Raw genomic sequence first — 15,986 nt, forward strand, 5'->3', positions numbered from 1 at the left:
ACGTGTTGGTTAGGAGGAAGGATGATGGATCATTGGGACATGCAGTCTACAGGAAACGTACTCACACCGACTTGTACTTACAAGCTAATAGTTGTCACCATCCGGCTCAGCGTGAAGGGGTACTTCGTACCTTGGTACACAGGGCACATATCGTTTCTGATGCTGAGACTTTGCCAGCTGAGCTGTCCCATCTTGAAGTTACATTTCGTCAAAATGGTTACAGTGATAGACAGATTGAACGTGTGTTGCGCTATCGACCAAGTGTACATCAGGTGATGGATGATAATTCTGAGTCAACACCTAAGTCTACTGCCTTCTTGCCTTACGTAGGAAACACGTCCAATAAGATCGGTCGTATTTTACGGAAATACGATGCGAAATGTGTTTTCTGACCTCCATCTAAAATTAGAGTACTTTTGAGTTCCGTTAAGGATGATCTTGGACTGTGTAAGGCGGGTGTATATCGTGTCCCTTGTAGCTGCGGCATGGCATATATTGGTCAAACTATCAGGACCGTGGAGGACAGATGTACTGAGCATAAACGGCACACACAATTACAGCAGCCAAATAGATCTGCTATTGCCGAACATTGCTTGGATACTGGTCACCCCATGTTATATAATAACACCGAGATATTGGCATGCACGTCCAGCTATTGGGACAGTGTGATTCGGGAGGCAGTTGAGATTAAATTAGCGAGCAACCTTGTTAACAGGGATGGAGGTTTCTGTTTAAACTCTGTTTGGAATCCGGCTCTCTCCCTTGTCAAGAAACAGAGGGACAGACTCAACGCTACCTCACCTGCGAATTCATAGTCTCACTATCGATAGCTCTGACTTTGGCCATCTTTGGTGGCACTAGTGTTCAGTGTGTGTGTGTTATCTTTCCTGCTTGGGTCCGAGAACCGAGGTATTAAATTTGCATGTACGCCGCCTGTCCGTTGCAGTTTGCCTTGAAAATGGCGGGGTGTTCTCCCGCCGAAATATCGGCGGTCGCTGAAAGTGTTACCTGGCTGAATTCCCGGAAGTTATTTGAAAGTTGTATACGCCAGGAGAAACTCAGGTCTCATGACATAATATGTATATTCTTCCGCGTTTGCTGTTGTCTCATTCTAGTTTTGTGGTTTATTACGCACACAGGATTTAAATGAGATAGCAGCAAATACGAAACAATTCATGACAAAATGCTCATATTCATATTATTCTTATGGTGATGAGAATACTGCATGTGATTCACAATTTATAAAAGTTCCTATTAGCAACCATCTCTTCTCACAGATAGGAAAAAATTCAGAACGTAGAGTCGGCCATATTGACAAACATCCTAAACATTCTTGCCAGTCGGGTTTTCGTAGTACATTGAAATGCTGCTACATTCGAAGATGAACAATACGGAATTTGTATTTACTTCGTTGGATAATGTATGAAAATGCAGTGGTCGAAACTCGGCGCGGAGAAAAAAAGCTTGTCTTCCACCTTTCTTTTTTTTTAATTTATTTACTGACGCAGAGGTTTTGGCGCCAGTATTTATCTTTGTGTCTACAAAGCATGCCTGTGTAGCGCTACATATATTCGACGGCAGAACTAAGTTGTGGCGGCACCCACTGACATTTTTAAGAACTTCCGCTTGCTTTGCACTCGATTCTAAGCCGCAGGTGGTTTTTTGGATTACAAAAACCGAAAAAAAAGTGCGGCTTAGATTCGAGTAAATACGGTAGTCGAACACGACTCAGTCGAGCTTTAAGTTTCTTCAGTGTCGTCACATATGCATCAGAATTTATGGTGGTTCCACTTGGCATAATGTCCACAAGCAAGAGTCCTTCGGAATCGGAAAACACCGTAGCCATAACTTTTCCAGCAGAAGGTGTGGTTTTGAATTTTTTTTTTTTTTCCTTGGGTGAATTTGCATGATGCCGCTCCACTGATTGCCTCTTCGTCTCTGGTGAAAAATGATGGAGCCATGTTTCATCACCTGTCACAATTCGTCCAAGAAATTCATGACCACCATTCTCATACTGTTCCAAAAGTTCCCTGCATACTGTTTTTTTGTTTCTTTGTGAGCCACTGTCAACATCCTGGGAACCCAACTGGCACAAACCTTTTCTAACGCCAACACTTTCAGTATTCTGCAAACACTTCCTTCCCCTGTCCCAACGTAGCGTGATAATTCGTTCACTGTGATGCGTCTGTCGGCAGTCACCAATTTGTTAACTCTCTGCACAGTGTCTGGACTGTGTGCAGTACGAGGCATGCCGCTGCGAGGACAATCCTCAATATTGCCGTGCCCGCTTTCATCACGTAACCTGCTTGCCCGACGACTAACTGTACTGCGATCGACAGCAGCATATCCATACACCTTTTTCAACCTCTTGTGGATGTTTTCCACTGTCTCGTTTTCACAGCACAGGAATTCTACAACAGCACATTGCTTCTGATGAAAGTCAAGTGTAGCAGCCATCTTGAAGACATGCTCTGACAGTGCCACTAACGGGAACAAGTTGAACTAAGTTTGAAAACAAGCGGGAAGGATGTATCTACACACTGTAAAACTTTCACACATGCTGAATGAAAACTGTATTTTTACAAAAATAGTGTGCATTTCTTTTGGAGTGACCCTTGTGTAATTCTGAGGAGAGCACAGCATTTTAAGGATCAATCTGAGATGTTGCAGCCAATTCTTGTCGTTTCCTGAAGGTGAACTGTTGATTGATGATGTTTCATCATGACAAATCACAAACTGCAAGTATGAGGAGAAGGACCAATAATGCTGCAGAATGACCTTCAAGAAGTTTCATTCCACACACAGATTTTATTGTCCAAAGGAAATATGTATAAGCTGAGGCTGGTTTCAGTCATAACAACCATCTTCATAGCAGAAAAGCAGTATACATCAACAGATCAAGCACACATCGCACTTGACGAAAACGTGTTTTTGACCAACTGATGCACACTATTTTTTTCCTGTGAAGATGGTTGTTACAACAGAAAGCAGCAGAGAATAAATATACAATTGCACAGCTAATGTCACAGATATGCTTTTTCAAAAAACTTGCAAAAACAATATGAGAACTGGTTTCAAAGGACAAAAATATGTACTGTGTGCATCAAGAATTTTTCCCTGGTGCTCTTTGTAGGTTTCTTAATGGGTATGCAGCTAATGTTGCCACAACCCGTTTCCTTTTTTCCTGCTTCAGGAGTGTCAAATGCAGTGAGACAAAATTTTTGGAAGCTCTGTAATCAATGTTCACTTCTGCTATTGACAAGGGATTTCAGATCAATTCCGTATTTCTGGAAGGCTTTTGACACTGTACCACACAAGCGGCTCGTAGTGAAATTGCATGCTTATGGAATATTGTCTCAGTTATGTGACTGGATTTGTGATTTCCTGTCAGAGAGGACACAGTTCGTAGTAATTGACAGAAAGTCATCGAGTAAAACAGAAGTGATTTCTGGCGTTCCCCAAGGTAGTGTTATAGGCCTTTTGCTGTTCCTAATCTATATTAACGATTTTGGAGACAATCTGAGCAGCCATCTTCAGTTGTTTGCAGATGATGCTGTCGTTTATCGACTAATAAAGTCATCAGAAGATCAAAACAAACTGCAAAATGATTTAGAAAAGATATCTGAATGATGCAAAAAGTGGCAGTTGACCCTAAATAATGAAAAGTGTGAGGTCATCCACATGAGTGCTAAAAGGAACTCGTTAAATTTCAGTTACACAATAAATCAGTCTAATCTAAAAGCCGTAAATTCAACTAAATACCTATGTATTACAATTACGAACAACTTAAATTGGAAGGAACACAGAAAATGTTGTGGGGAAGGCTAATCAAAGACTGCATTTTATTGGCAGGACACTTAGAAAATGTAACAGACCTACTAAGGAGACTGCCTACACTATGCTTGTCTGTCCTCTTTTAGAATACTGCTGCGCGGTGTGGGATCCTTACCAGATAGGACTGACGGAGTAAATCGAAAAAGTTCAAAGAAAGGCAGCATCTTTTATATTATCGTGAAATATGGGAGAGAGAGTCACAGAAATGATACAGGATTTGGGCTGGAAATAAGTAAAAGAAAGGCATTTTTCGTTGCTATGGAATCTTCTCATGAAATTCAAATCACCAACTTCCTCCTCCGAATGCGAAAATATTTTGTTGACATGAACCTACATAGGGAGGAATGATCACCAAGATAAAATAAGGGAAATCAGAGCTTGTACGGGAAGAAATAGGTGTTCATTCTTTCTGCGCACTATACGAGATTGGAATAATAGATAATTATGAAGGTGGTTCAATGAACCCGCTGCCCCTTGAATGTGATTTGCAGAGTATCCATGTAGATGTAGATGCAGATTTATTCTTCAAATAGTAGCCATATTTTAAGGTAATTCTCACGCGGCATTCAGTGTCCATGCACTGACAGTGCATAAATAAAAATTTATGTTTCAACAATAAAGACCTGGACTTCCCAAAACTTGTGTTTCCAAACTCACTATTCTTAGTTGCCAATACCACCAACGAAAGCTACTTGTTTTCCAAAATGCAAGAGAGGAAAAATACTGAAATTACTTCCCGTTTCACATTTAGCTAGAGAAATGATGATAAAGAGACATACATACTAAAACTGAGAGCTTAAAAAACTGGATGTTGATGGCTTCATTTAACAAATTTCATTCAGCTGCCATATATTCACATAGAAAACATGTATCAAACTTATGCGTAAATATAAACCATTCATACAAAATAAGTATTATTCATTTTAGGTTATCAATACTTTCCTAAAGAAGTAAATAATAACAAAGAAGCAAAGGCACCTAGCTTAAGCAACTATAATGTTATTATGCATTTGCTTACCACTTTTCGGATGTGGAGAAAAGCTTTACTCTCTGAATCACCCCGAATATTTTCTAATTTATATGGTGGAGTGATGGTTATTTGCTCAAACACCAAAATATTGGGGCCTTGCCAGGTAACATCCTTAATTCTGAAAATATATCCAAAAAGCTGTATTAAACACTTTATTTAACAAAATTTTCTGCAAATACATGAGTTAAAAATGCTGGGCAGAGCTAAATTGTTCCATGAAACACAACAGTAACTTCAGTCAACATCTGAGAGATCAAAAATAAAATCACCTGATATACTGGAAACCGACAAACTGTACAAAGTATGTAAAGAATATTGCCAGACATTAATGCCCCACCGGCACACCAGTACACATTCAAATAAGAATGTGTAATGTCTTGCTTGTAGAGTTTCCCAATGTAGTTTGTGGAATACTCCTGTGACAGTGTTACTAATACAAATAATAATGTAAAATCTGCAGCAAAAAAGGCAAACAGCGAATCAGGAAAGAGATTTGTGCCCTTCAGACACATCTGTAGGCAGGTTGGAGAGAGCTAGTGATGACAAGAGAAGGCAATGATGAGGAAGAATGGTTCGCACCTGGCAGGAACGCTATTAACAACAGGTTCCAGCTGCCAGAGTTGAAGGGAAACAAGTCTCAAGATGGCGTAGGACCAGGAAATGTGCAGTCCACATTGCCCATGCGTAGGTATCAGCAGGAACTGGTAAATTTTGTAAAAGGTCACTTATCTGTTATTACGGAGAAGTTGCAACAATATTTTCCAACATGTAGTATAATTGATGATGATGATGATGACGATGACTAATGGTTTGTGGGGCACTCAACAGCACGGTTATCAGCACCCGTACAAATTCCCAACCTTTGCTCAGTCCAATATCGCCACTTTCATGAATGATGATGAAATGATGAGGACAAGTGCATACAAACACACACACACACACACACACACACACACACACACACACACACACACTGTAAACAATAGTGCCACCCCAAACCAAAGATGACTAATGTCAGATGTTATCAATATTGAAAATTAATAGCCAGAAGATGAAATAGCATTAACTCCATCCCTCTGACAATGAGAGAGCAGAATTCCACAGAGAATAAGCAAGCGAAACCTCCATCTCTATGTATAAAATCACTTGCTAGTTTAATTTCCCCCCATGAACCACGGACCTTGCCAGTGGTGGGGAGGCTTGCATGCCTCAGCGATACAGATAGCCATACCGTAGGTGCAACCACAACGGAGGGGCATCTGTTGAGAGGCCAGACAAACGTGTGGTTCCTGAAAAGGGGCAGCAGCCTTTTCAGTAGTTGCAGGGGCAACAGTCTGGATGATTGACAGATCTGGTCTTGTAACACTAACCAAAACGGTCTTGCTGTGCTGGTACTGCAAATGGCTGAAAGCAAGGGGAAACTACGCCCGTAATTTTTTCCCGAAGGCACGCAGCTTTACTGTACGGTTAAATGATGATGGCATCCTCTTGGGTAAAATATTCCGGAGGTAAAATAGCCCCCATTTGGATCTCCGGGCGGGGACTATTCAGGAGGACGTTATTATCAGGAGAAAGAAAACTGGTGTTCTACGGATCGGAGCGTGGAATGTCAGATCCATTAATCGGGCAGGTAGGTTAGAAAATTTAAAAAGGGAAGTGGATAGGTTAAAGTTAGATATAGTGGGAATTAGTGAAGTTCGGTGGCAGGAGTAACAAGACTTTTGGTCAGGTGAATACAGGGTTATAAATACAAAATCCAATAGGGGTAATGCAGGAGTAGGTTTAATAATGAATAGGAAAATAGGAATGAGGGTAAGCTACTACAAACAGCACAGTGAACGCATTATTGTGGGCAAGATAGATACGAAGCCCACACCTACCACAATAGTACAAGTTTATATGCCAACTAGCTCTGCAGATGATGATGAAATTGATGAAATGTATGAAGAGATAAAAGAAATTATTCAGATAGTGAAGGGAGACGAAAATTTAATAGTCATGGTTGACTGGAATTCGTTGTAGGAGAAGGGAGAGAAGGAAATATAGTAGGTGAATATGGATTGGGCTAAGAAATGAAAGAGGAAGCCACCTGGTAGAATGAGCATAACTTAATCATAGCTAACACTTCGTTCAAGAATCATAAAAGAAGGTTGTATACATGGAAGAAGCCTGGAGATACTGGAAGGTATCAGATAGATTATATAATAAGACCGAGATTCAGGAACCAGGTTTTAAATTGTAAGACATTTCCAGGGGCAGATGTGGACTCTGACCACAATCTATTGGTTATGAACTGTAGATTAAAACTGAAGAATTTGCAAAAAGGTTGGAAATTGAGGAGATGGGACCTGGATAAACTGAAAGAACCAGAAGTTGTAGAGAGCTTCAGGGAGAGCATTGGGGAACGATTGACAAGAATGGGGGAAAGAAATACAGTAGAAGAAGAATGGGTAGCTTTGAGAGATGAAATAGTGAGCAGAGGATCAAGTAGGTAAAAAGACGAGGGCTAACAGAAATCCTTGGGTAACAGAAGAGATAATGAATTTAACTGATAAAAGGAGAAAATACAAAAATGCACTAAATGAAGCAGGCAAAAAGGAATACAAACGTCTCAAAAGGATGGCTAGAAGACAAACGTAAGGATGTAGACGCACATATCACTAAGGGTAAGATAGATACTGCCTACAAGAAAATTAAAAGAGACATTTGGAGAAAGGAGAACCACTTGCATGAATATCAAGAGCTTTGATGGAACCCAGTTCTAAGCAAAGAAGGGAAAGCAGAAAGGTGGAAGGAGTATATAGAGGGTCTATACAAGGGTGATGTTCTTGAGGACACTATTATAGAAGTGGAAGAGAATGTAGATGAAGATGAAATGGGAGATATGATACTGCTTGAAGAGTTTGACAAAGCACTGAAAGATCTAAGTCGAAACAAGGCCCCAGGAGTAGACAAGATCCCGTTAGAACTAATGACTGCCTTGGGAGAACCATGCCTAACAAAACTCTACCATTTAGTGAGCAAGATGTATAAGACAGGCAAAATACCCTCAGACTTCAAGAAGAATATAATAATTCCAATCCCAAAGTAAGCAGGTGTTGACAGATGCGAAAATTGCCGAACTATCAGTTTAATAAGCCACAGCTGCAAAATACTAACACTAATCCTTTACAGACGAATGGAAAAACTGGTAGAAGCCGAGCTCAGGGAAGATCAGTTTGGATTCCGCAGAAATGTTGGAACACGTGAGACAATACTGACCCTACGACTTACCTTAGAAAATAGATTAAGGAAAAGCAAACCTACGTTTCTTAGAGAAAGCTTTTGACAATGTTGAGTGGAATGTTCTCTTTCAAATTCTGAAGGTGGCAGGGGTAAAATACAGGGAGTGAAAGGCTATTTGCAATTTGTACAGTCCCAAGGCCATAGAACAGTGGTTGTGTTTCACCATGGTTTAGAGATGAAGCCCACTTTCATTTGGATGGGTTCATCAATAAGCAAAATTGGAGCATTTGGGGACTGAGAACCTGCATTTTGTCACCAAGAAGTCTCTTCACCTCAATGAGTGACTGTGTGGTGTGCAATTTCCAGTCATGTAATAATCTGTGTGAGGTTCCTTGATGGCACAGTGACTACCGAACGGGACATGAAGGTTCTGGAATACGATTTCATACCCATTATCCAAAGTGACCATGATTTTGACATGATGTGGTTCATGCAAGGCGGAGCTTGAGCCCATTGAAGCAGGAGAATGTTTGAGGTCCTGGAGGAGCACTTTAGGGACCACATTCTGGCTCTTGGGTACCTAAGGGCCACTGGCATGGGCCTTGATGGGATGCCACATTCTCCAGATCTAAACACATACAACTTCTTTTTGTGGGGCTATATTAAAGCAATATGTACAGCAATAACCACAAAACTACTGCTGAGCTGAAAACAGCCACTCAGGTCATCAACAGCATCAATGTTTTGACACTTCAGCGGGTCATGCAGATAGAACATGTCATAACCTAAATCCGAGTATCTGTAGTGATGTTTACATGTTGAATAGAGTGTGTGCATGCTGTAGTTTGTAATTAATTTACTTTTTTTCATATAGTTCAATAACTGTAACCTGTACACATTAAGAGAAACTCAGGTGCCACAATACACACAAAGCCATTAGGTGACAATTTTGTATATTATCACCTTCATGGAAGACTTCCATGTCCTTATTTCTTTCAATGAATCACAATCTGCTATTTGCCATGCCCACAATTATATTGTCTCTCTGTCCTAAATCCTTCTCAATCAGTGCCTTACATATGATGGGTAAGACTATATCCCATGATAGATCAGTGATCTAACTGTCAACAATGTCAGATGTTTTTGCCCATTTAGGCTGCGGAGAAATATTTGTCTATAGCACAGCCTGAGATCTATGTCTGCTCCATATCTGATAAACTGTGAGGTAAATTCAGAAAGCTTTTTTACTTAACGGACAAAGTTCCAACAGATATTTTGGTGCATATTATCTAAAAATATCGTACATCAAATATGAAAAATGCAAGACAGCTGGGTTTGGGGTGGGGATGTCACTATGTAGCTCTTATTGTGATTGCTACTTATAAAATTTAAGGTACTGGTGAATTTCTCTCGTTTTAATCATTTAATTAAAGGATACCAGCGGTCAAAATTATTCAGTGTTGCAAATACTACATTTTGTGTATTCTAAGATCTCCATCTTAACACAGCTTGATTATTTTAAACTTTTAAAAAATGAAGGTAGCTCATCATTAGTACTTAAATATTCATCTTATACTTCTATTTACTGGACTTTCCATTGTTTCATTTTATACTTCTAAAACTTACGTCCTTGAGATTGCCAGAAAAAGCTTTTGTCCCTCTGGAGATACACCTGCTGCTAGTGATGCTACAAGCCTTCTCTTCTCTTCTATCTGCTTCCGTACCCTCGAATTTAGCTAGGTAAAATCACATATTTGAGTACTGATGATCCAGTGTGAAAAGCAGCTTAAAACAGTATGTATCAATTTAAGTCATATTTAGAATATTAAACAAACCAAATTTTAGTTTATTAATAGAAGAAAAAAGGTACTTCTGTAATTAGATACTTGTTTTCATTCAACAAGCTGTAAAAATATAAAACTTCCTGGCAGATTAAAACTGTGTGCCCGACCGAGACTCGAACTCGGGACCTTTGCCTTTCGCGGGCAAGTGCTCTACCAACTGAGCTACCGAAGCACGACTCACGCCCGGTACTCACAGCTTTACTTCTGCCAGTACCTCGTCTCCTACCTTCCAAACTTTACAGAAGCTCTCCTGCGAACCTTGCAGTTCTGCAAGGTTCGCAGGAGAGCTTCTGTAAAGTTTGGAAGGTAGGAGACGAGGTACTGGCAGAAGTAAAGCTGTGAGTACCGGGCGTGAGTCGTGCTTCGGTAGCTCAGTTGGTAGAGCACTTGCCCGCGAAAGGCAAAGGTCCCGAGTTCGAGTCTCGGTCGGGCACACAGTTTTAATCTGCCTGGAAGTTTCATATCGGCGCACACTCCGCTGCAGAGTGAAAATCTCATTCTGTAAAAATATAGTTATATTAATTTAACAAAAACACTTACTCTTTGCAAATTAAGTGAAGCTGGAGCTTCTGGTACCGAGTTCACTTCTTTCTTCACTTGAACATCACTGACAAGAGCCAAGTTCACAATATGAACATCATTCAATGACGCACGTCCACTTGAAGCAGGACATTCTAAATACTGTGTTAAGGAAAACTAAAACTGTTTAGTATAAAATTAACTGAGTTTGCATGCTCATCTATAATGTATATTCTACTGAAATTTACCTACATTTCTTTCATGTGAGATTTTACATGGTTAAAGTGCAATTACGGTGTTAGCAGCTCTTGTGTGGTGTTCTGATGGCAATTCACCGACGCTGGTCATAGTCAATCAGGTGATGGTATACACTAGTCAATAAGAATCGTTGAATCTAATGATTCCTTTCGACAGAAGATAATGAGTTGATTATATCTGTTTCTGATATGGAGGGTGCCAGAACACTGATCTGGTTATTATACATGTTAAGGTTGGTTACTTATTTTCATATTTTATTGCTGACTGGAAGAAAACTAGATGAGGTGGGACAACTGACATGTAATGAAGACTGAGCCCTGCGTTAGGTTGGAATGTGACAGTTTGGTTGGGAGATGGCACAGCCAACAAATCTCAACATAAAAATACTACTGCCATAACAAAATGATGTGTAGTACAGCCGCAAGACATACATTCATCGTTGCTATACTTACCTGTACGTCTTATTTGCAATTTTACCAAAAATTTCAACAAACTGGTTAAATTGTAACCTAATGGAACACAACACCAGCTAAATTTATTTACAAACCACAGGAAATTGTGAATGAGCATTCTGATTGGCTACCGACAACCACCTCACAATTCACTGTATTCAGTTCCCATTGTTCAACATGCATGATGTTACAAACACTGGCACATGATGCAATATCTTTTGACACCCTAATTTCACTTTTGGCATTCAAACAACTTTTGTTCCAAAAGGAAAATTCAAAGAAGAAAACTAATATTATGGGGAGAAAGAATGTGTGGGCAGGTAAATTCTAAAAAATCAAGCGTACTGCTACTTTATGACACAGTGAAAACAAAAGTAATATAATTAAATGCGCAGCCCAAAATTTTTTATATAAATTTATCCTCTGTACTGTAGATACTACGCATCACAGTCTTTATGCTCCATTTGTAATAGCTGGCCGCTGTTGCCGAGCCGTTCTAGGTGCTTCAGTCCGGAACCGCGCTGCTGCTACGGTCGCAGGTTCGAATCCTGCCTCGGGCATGGATGTGTGTGATGTCTTTAGGGTAGTTAGGTTTAAGTAGTTCTAAATCTAGGGGACTGATGACCTCAGATGTTAAGTCCCATAGTGCTCAGAGCCACTTGAACCATTTGTAATAAATAAAAAAGTTAGCTAACTAACAATATATTTATCATTATTTGTTGGCGCTTTCTTTTCTTTTCTTTTTTCCTTCCTCTCTTTTAATTTTACTTTGACGCCTATGCTCTTATTTTATTTCAAAATTCTTTCTCACTTCACATTTTATTTTGTATTTCTAAATCTTAATACTAAATGTACATATTTCTAATCACTACGTTATTGCCTACATCACCCGCAGAATGTTTACCAGCTGTTCCATTTCCACATCACTGTTTACTGACCTAATCACAGCATGAACAGAAACTAACACTCAAACTGAAGATAAACAGCAATATTCGATATAAGTCACCACCGCTGACAACTGCCGTAGGAAACACGCGAAGAACGTCATAAACAACGTGGTGATTACAATGCTATATTGGTGGAAATTTTTTCAAATGGGCTAAGCTACTGATGAGTCAGCCCCCCCCCCCCCCCCTATTGGCTTTGTCAAGTAACAACAAAACTGTGAATATAAACAACCAAAAAGTGATGTCACAGCAGCCATTAACATTGTGTCAGTGATCACAGATGATAACTCTTATCAAATTCCTCAACCCCAATCCACCTTACAAACAATAAAATACTTATAATGGCTGAATCAGGTTGTCAGTGTCACATAGGTAACTGAGATGGATACAGACTAGTATTATGAAATGATAAAAGCAATTGTATTTTAAAAAATATTACAGTGTGTCCGAGATGCAAACTGATATGTAACAAGTTAATTCAGGGTGGGGGGGGGGGGGGTATTGCACCCACACAAGACCTTTCTGTTCAACAAAATAAATTAAGTGTGGCTGTATGACGTTAAGATTCAAAGGATTGGTGAAATGGTAGGCAAGTTACATAATTGGATAACTTATATTCTGATTTACCTTCCGCACATTATAAAAAAAAAATTGAGTACACAGTGGGTGTTTACCTTTGAGGAATCTGCGAACTCGGGTTTTAAAAAGTTGAAGCACAAATGTTGGCACTTAATAGTGAAATACTTGTTATGTCAGCAATGAGCTATCGTGTACAATCTCTTCACCTATTACATGCATTCTCAGGTATATATGCTACATTTTCTGTGTAATATGCCTTTGAGTACTGCTGAGAACACATTAAATATTATAAAAGATATGTTCCTGAATAGTTTTTCTTGATCAACATTATGTTACTGATCAAATTCAACAAGTTATGGGTCCGGAAAGATTGAGTTGAAAACGTTTGACTAGTAAATGGTGAAAACTTAATATTGTTTGTGAGTAGCTTGAAATTTACAGTAATTATATTGCAATTGCATACATGGCTTCTGCCCAAATACCGCAGATTGAGAAGCTCATGGGTTGAGAGAATTATGCGATTTGGATGTTTGCGCAGTAGAAGCTTACCTACAGTTGGATGATCTTTGAGATATCATTGATGAATCCTTAAAGTCACAGATTTAGATTTCCAGACAAAGATCACAAGGCAAAATGCAAATTAATTATTCTAGTCGATCCTGTAAATTACGTTCATATGGAAATGGACAGCACAGCAGAGGAAGTGTGAGACAATCTAAGAAGAGCTTTTGAAGGCTGAGGTTTAATTAGGACAGTGGGTTTGCTAAGAGAGCTCACTACCACGCATTTAGATGAATATAAAAATGTTGTTGATTACGTAAAAAAAATCATCTATACTTCAAGTAGTGTAAGAAATATTGGATTCGATATTGCTAAAAAAGACTAGTACCTTGTTTCTAGTGGGATTAACTGATATGCATTCCCCCATGATAATGGGCTTAGACAGTTCAGGGCTACCAAATACAGGTGACAGTATAATAGTCAAGAATTACAAGAAGTTACAAATGTACAAGAATATCCTATCCAGGACAAGGAAACCACTTTATGTTGAAAGTACAAACAGAAGATATGTACTTGATGTTATAAATGCCAAGGACTGGGACATTTTGCATTGTACTGCATAGAAAAAATAAGTAGGCTACACAAGAAAAAAGTGAGTTTTCAAAAAACCCAGAAGGGAAGGCAAGCAATCCAAGCAATAAAGGTAAGGCACATACTGCATATTTTTCTTATGGTAAAACTGAAATTAAGAGTACAGTCTGGTCCCTGGATTCCCAAAAACAAATATTGGTGTTTCAGCAGTGGATGGTTCTCTGTTACAATGTAAACTGGCAGGAAAGGTAAACTTTAACTGAAAAGTCAAAGGAGAATCACAAGATGTTGCAGCACTTGATGCACATTATGTGAAAAATGTTGCTACAAATTTGCTTTCAGTTAGTGAAATAGTGAATAAGGGCAACAAGGTAACGTCTGATTTAAATGGTGCAAAAATAATCGATCAGAGCAGCAGCAGGATAGCCACAGCAAGTAAAGAAAGGGGTATACATAAATTAAACATTCTTCGAGTTGGAAATAGTTATTCAGTATATTCAACAAAAACTTTTTATGGCACTGAAGACTCCGACATCTTAATGGGAAAAGTATGACCTTGTTAAAAAGTATGGCAATGGGGGTAAAGGAATGTAACAGTTGTTAACTTACCTTGTGAAATTTGCGTACAAGGAAAACAAGTAAGATTACTGAAACTTCCTGGCAGATTAAAACTGTGTGCCGGACCGAGACTCGAACACGGGACCTTTGCCTTTCGCGGGCAAGTGCTCTAACAACTGAGCTACCCAAGCACGACTCACACCCCGTCCTCACAGCTTTACTTCTGCCAGTACCTCGTCTCCTACCCTCCAAACTTTACAGAAGCTCTCCTGCGAACCTTGCAGAACTAGCACTCCTGAAAGAAAGAATATTGCGGAGACATGGCTTCAAGTAAGATTACTGTTTAAAAATAATTAAAAATAGATCTGCCAAGCTTTAACAGCTAATACAGACAGATGTTTGTGGGCACATGGAAGAAGAATCTATAGGATACAGTTGTTATTTCCTTACCTTGATTGGCAACTTTTTGAGATACACCCACACTCATATTCTTAGAACCACAAATTGAGCAAAATATTTGCCAGTTTTTGCACTATGGTTGAAAGACAGACTGGTAAGAAGATAAAAGTTATCAGATCAGTCACTGATACCGAACATATCAATAAACAGTTCAGGCAACAATTGAATGAATATGAAATCTGACAGCAATCTATAATTTGCTGTAATTCTGCTCAAAACAGAGTAGCAGAACAGGATAACAGAACAACTGCAGAGGGAGCAAAGAGTGTGTTAAAGGATGCAGCTTTACCAAAATGTTCTTGGGCAGAAGCAGTATCAACTGCAGTGTTTCTAAGTAACAGATCATCTGCTAAAGCTGTTCCAAAACTAGACTACATACGAAGTTTGGACTGGAAAGAACCCTGACCTTGACAATCTAAAGGATTTTTCTGATATATGGCCATGTACAAGTTGCTGTAAAACTTGGAAGAAAAAGTCTCTAAATCATATATTTTGGACACTGTGAAGTTTCCAAAGGTTACAGATGAAGATATGCATGAACATGCAAAGGAACCACTAAATTTAGAAACTGGAGAAACTGAAGAAGTTGTTCAAGAACAATTAGATATGCTTATCAACACTGAAATGGATAATGAGATCCAGGAAACTCCAGCAGCAGAGGAGGTAACTTTATGGTCTTTATCACAAATAATAAAACTTAAGCTGTATTCAGGTTATGAGATGTACAAGGCCGCTAAAACATTCAACAATGAACCTCTTACTGTTGAAGAAGCCTTGGCCTGCCCAAATGCATGTAACTGGAAGAAAGCCATAGAAAAGGAATTAAACTCTTTTTTCCCAAAATGATATTTCTGAATTGGTTGATGTACCACAAGGAAAGAAACCATTCTGTGTGAGATGGGTCTTTAGTACTAAAATCCCAGAAGTAAAACCACATTTTAAAGCTCGTCTGTTAGTTTAATGCTAGTCTCAGACAGAAGGCATAGGCTATAAAGAAACATTCTCACTTGCAGTGAAATATGCTTTGTAACATATCTCCTGCTGCTGTAAAATAAAATTTATTAATCCACCACATGGACGCCAAGACCGCATTTCTTGATGGAGAACTGGAGGAAGAAATTTTTTATGATTCCACCTGAGGAAGCCAAAAAAACTCCTCAAGAAGAGAATAAAATTTGGCGTCTGAAAA

The 15,986-nt window shown here is 39.1% G+C and overlaps 1 protein-coding gene across 1 annotated transcript in view; it reads right to left on the reverse strand.

Annotated features, from left to right (window-relative positions):
• The window catches only part of LOC124607095 (protein LSM12 homolog), a 38,056-nt gene that overhangs the window by 18,565 nt on the left and 3,505 nt on the right, over positions 1-15,986 (reverse strand). Inside the window, exons 2-4 of the mRNA XM_047139288.1 lie at positions 10,474-10,607; positions 9,716-9,825; positions 4,853-4,982 (exon numbers count right to left, since the gene is read on the reverse strand). Coding sequence (XP_046995244.1) covers positions 4,853-4,982; positions 9,716-9,825; positions 10,474-10,607 — 374 coding nt within the window. The remainder of the gene's footprint in view (positions 1-4,852; positions 4,983-9,715; positions 9,826-10,473; positions 10,608-15,986) is intronic.

The sequence above is a fragment of the Schistocerca americana genome, chromosome 3, assembly GCF_021461395.2.
Source record: "Schistocerca americana isolate TAMUIC-IGC-003095 chromosome 3, iqSchAmer2.1, whole genome shotgun sequence".
NCBI lineage: Eukaryota > Metazoa > Arthropoda > Insecta > Orthoptera > Acrididae > Schistocerca > Schistocerca americana.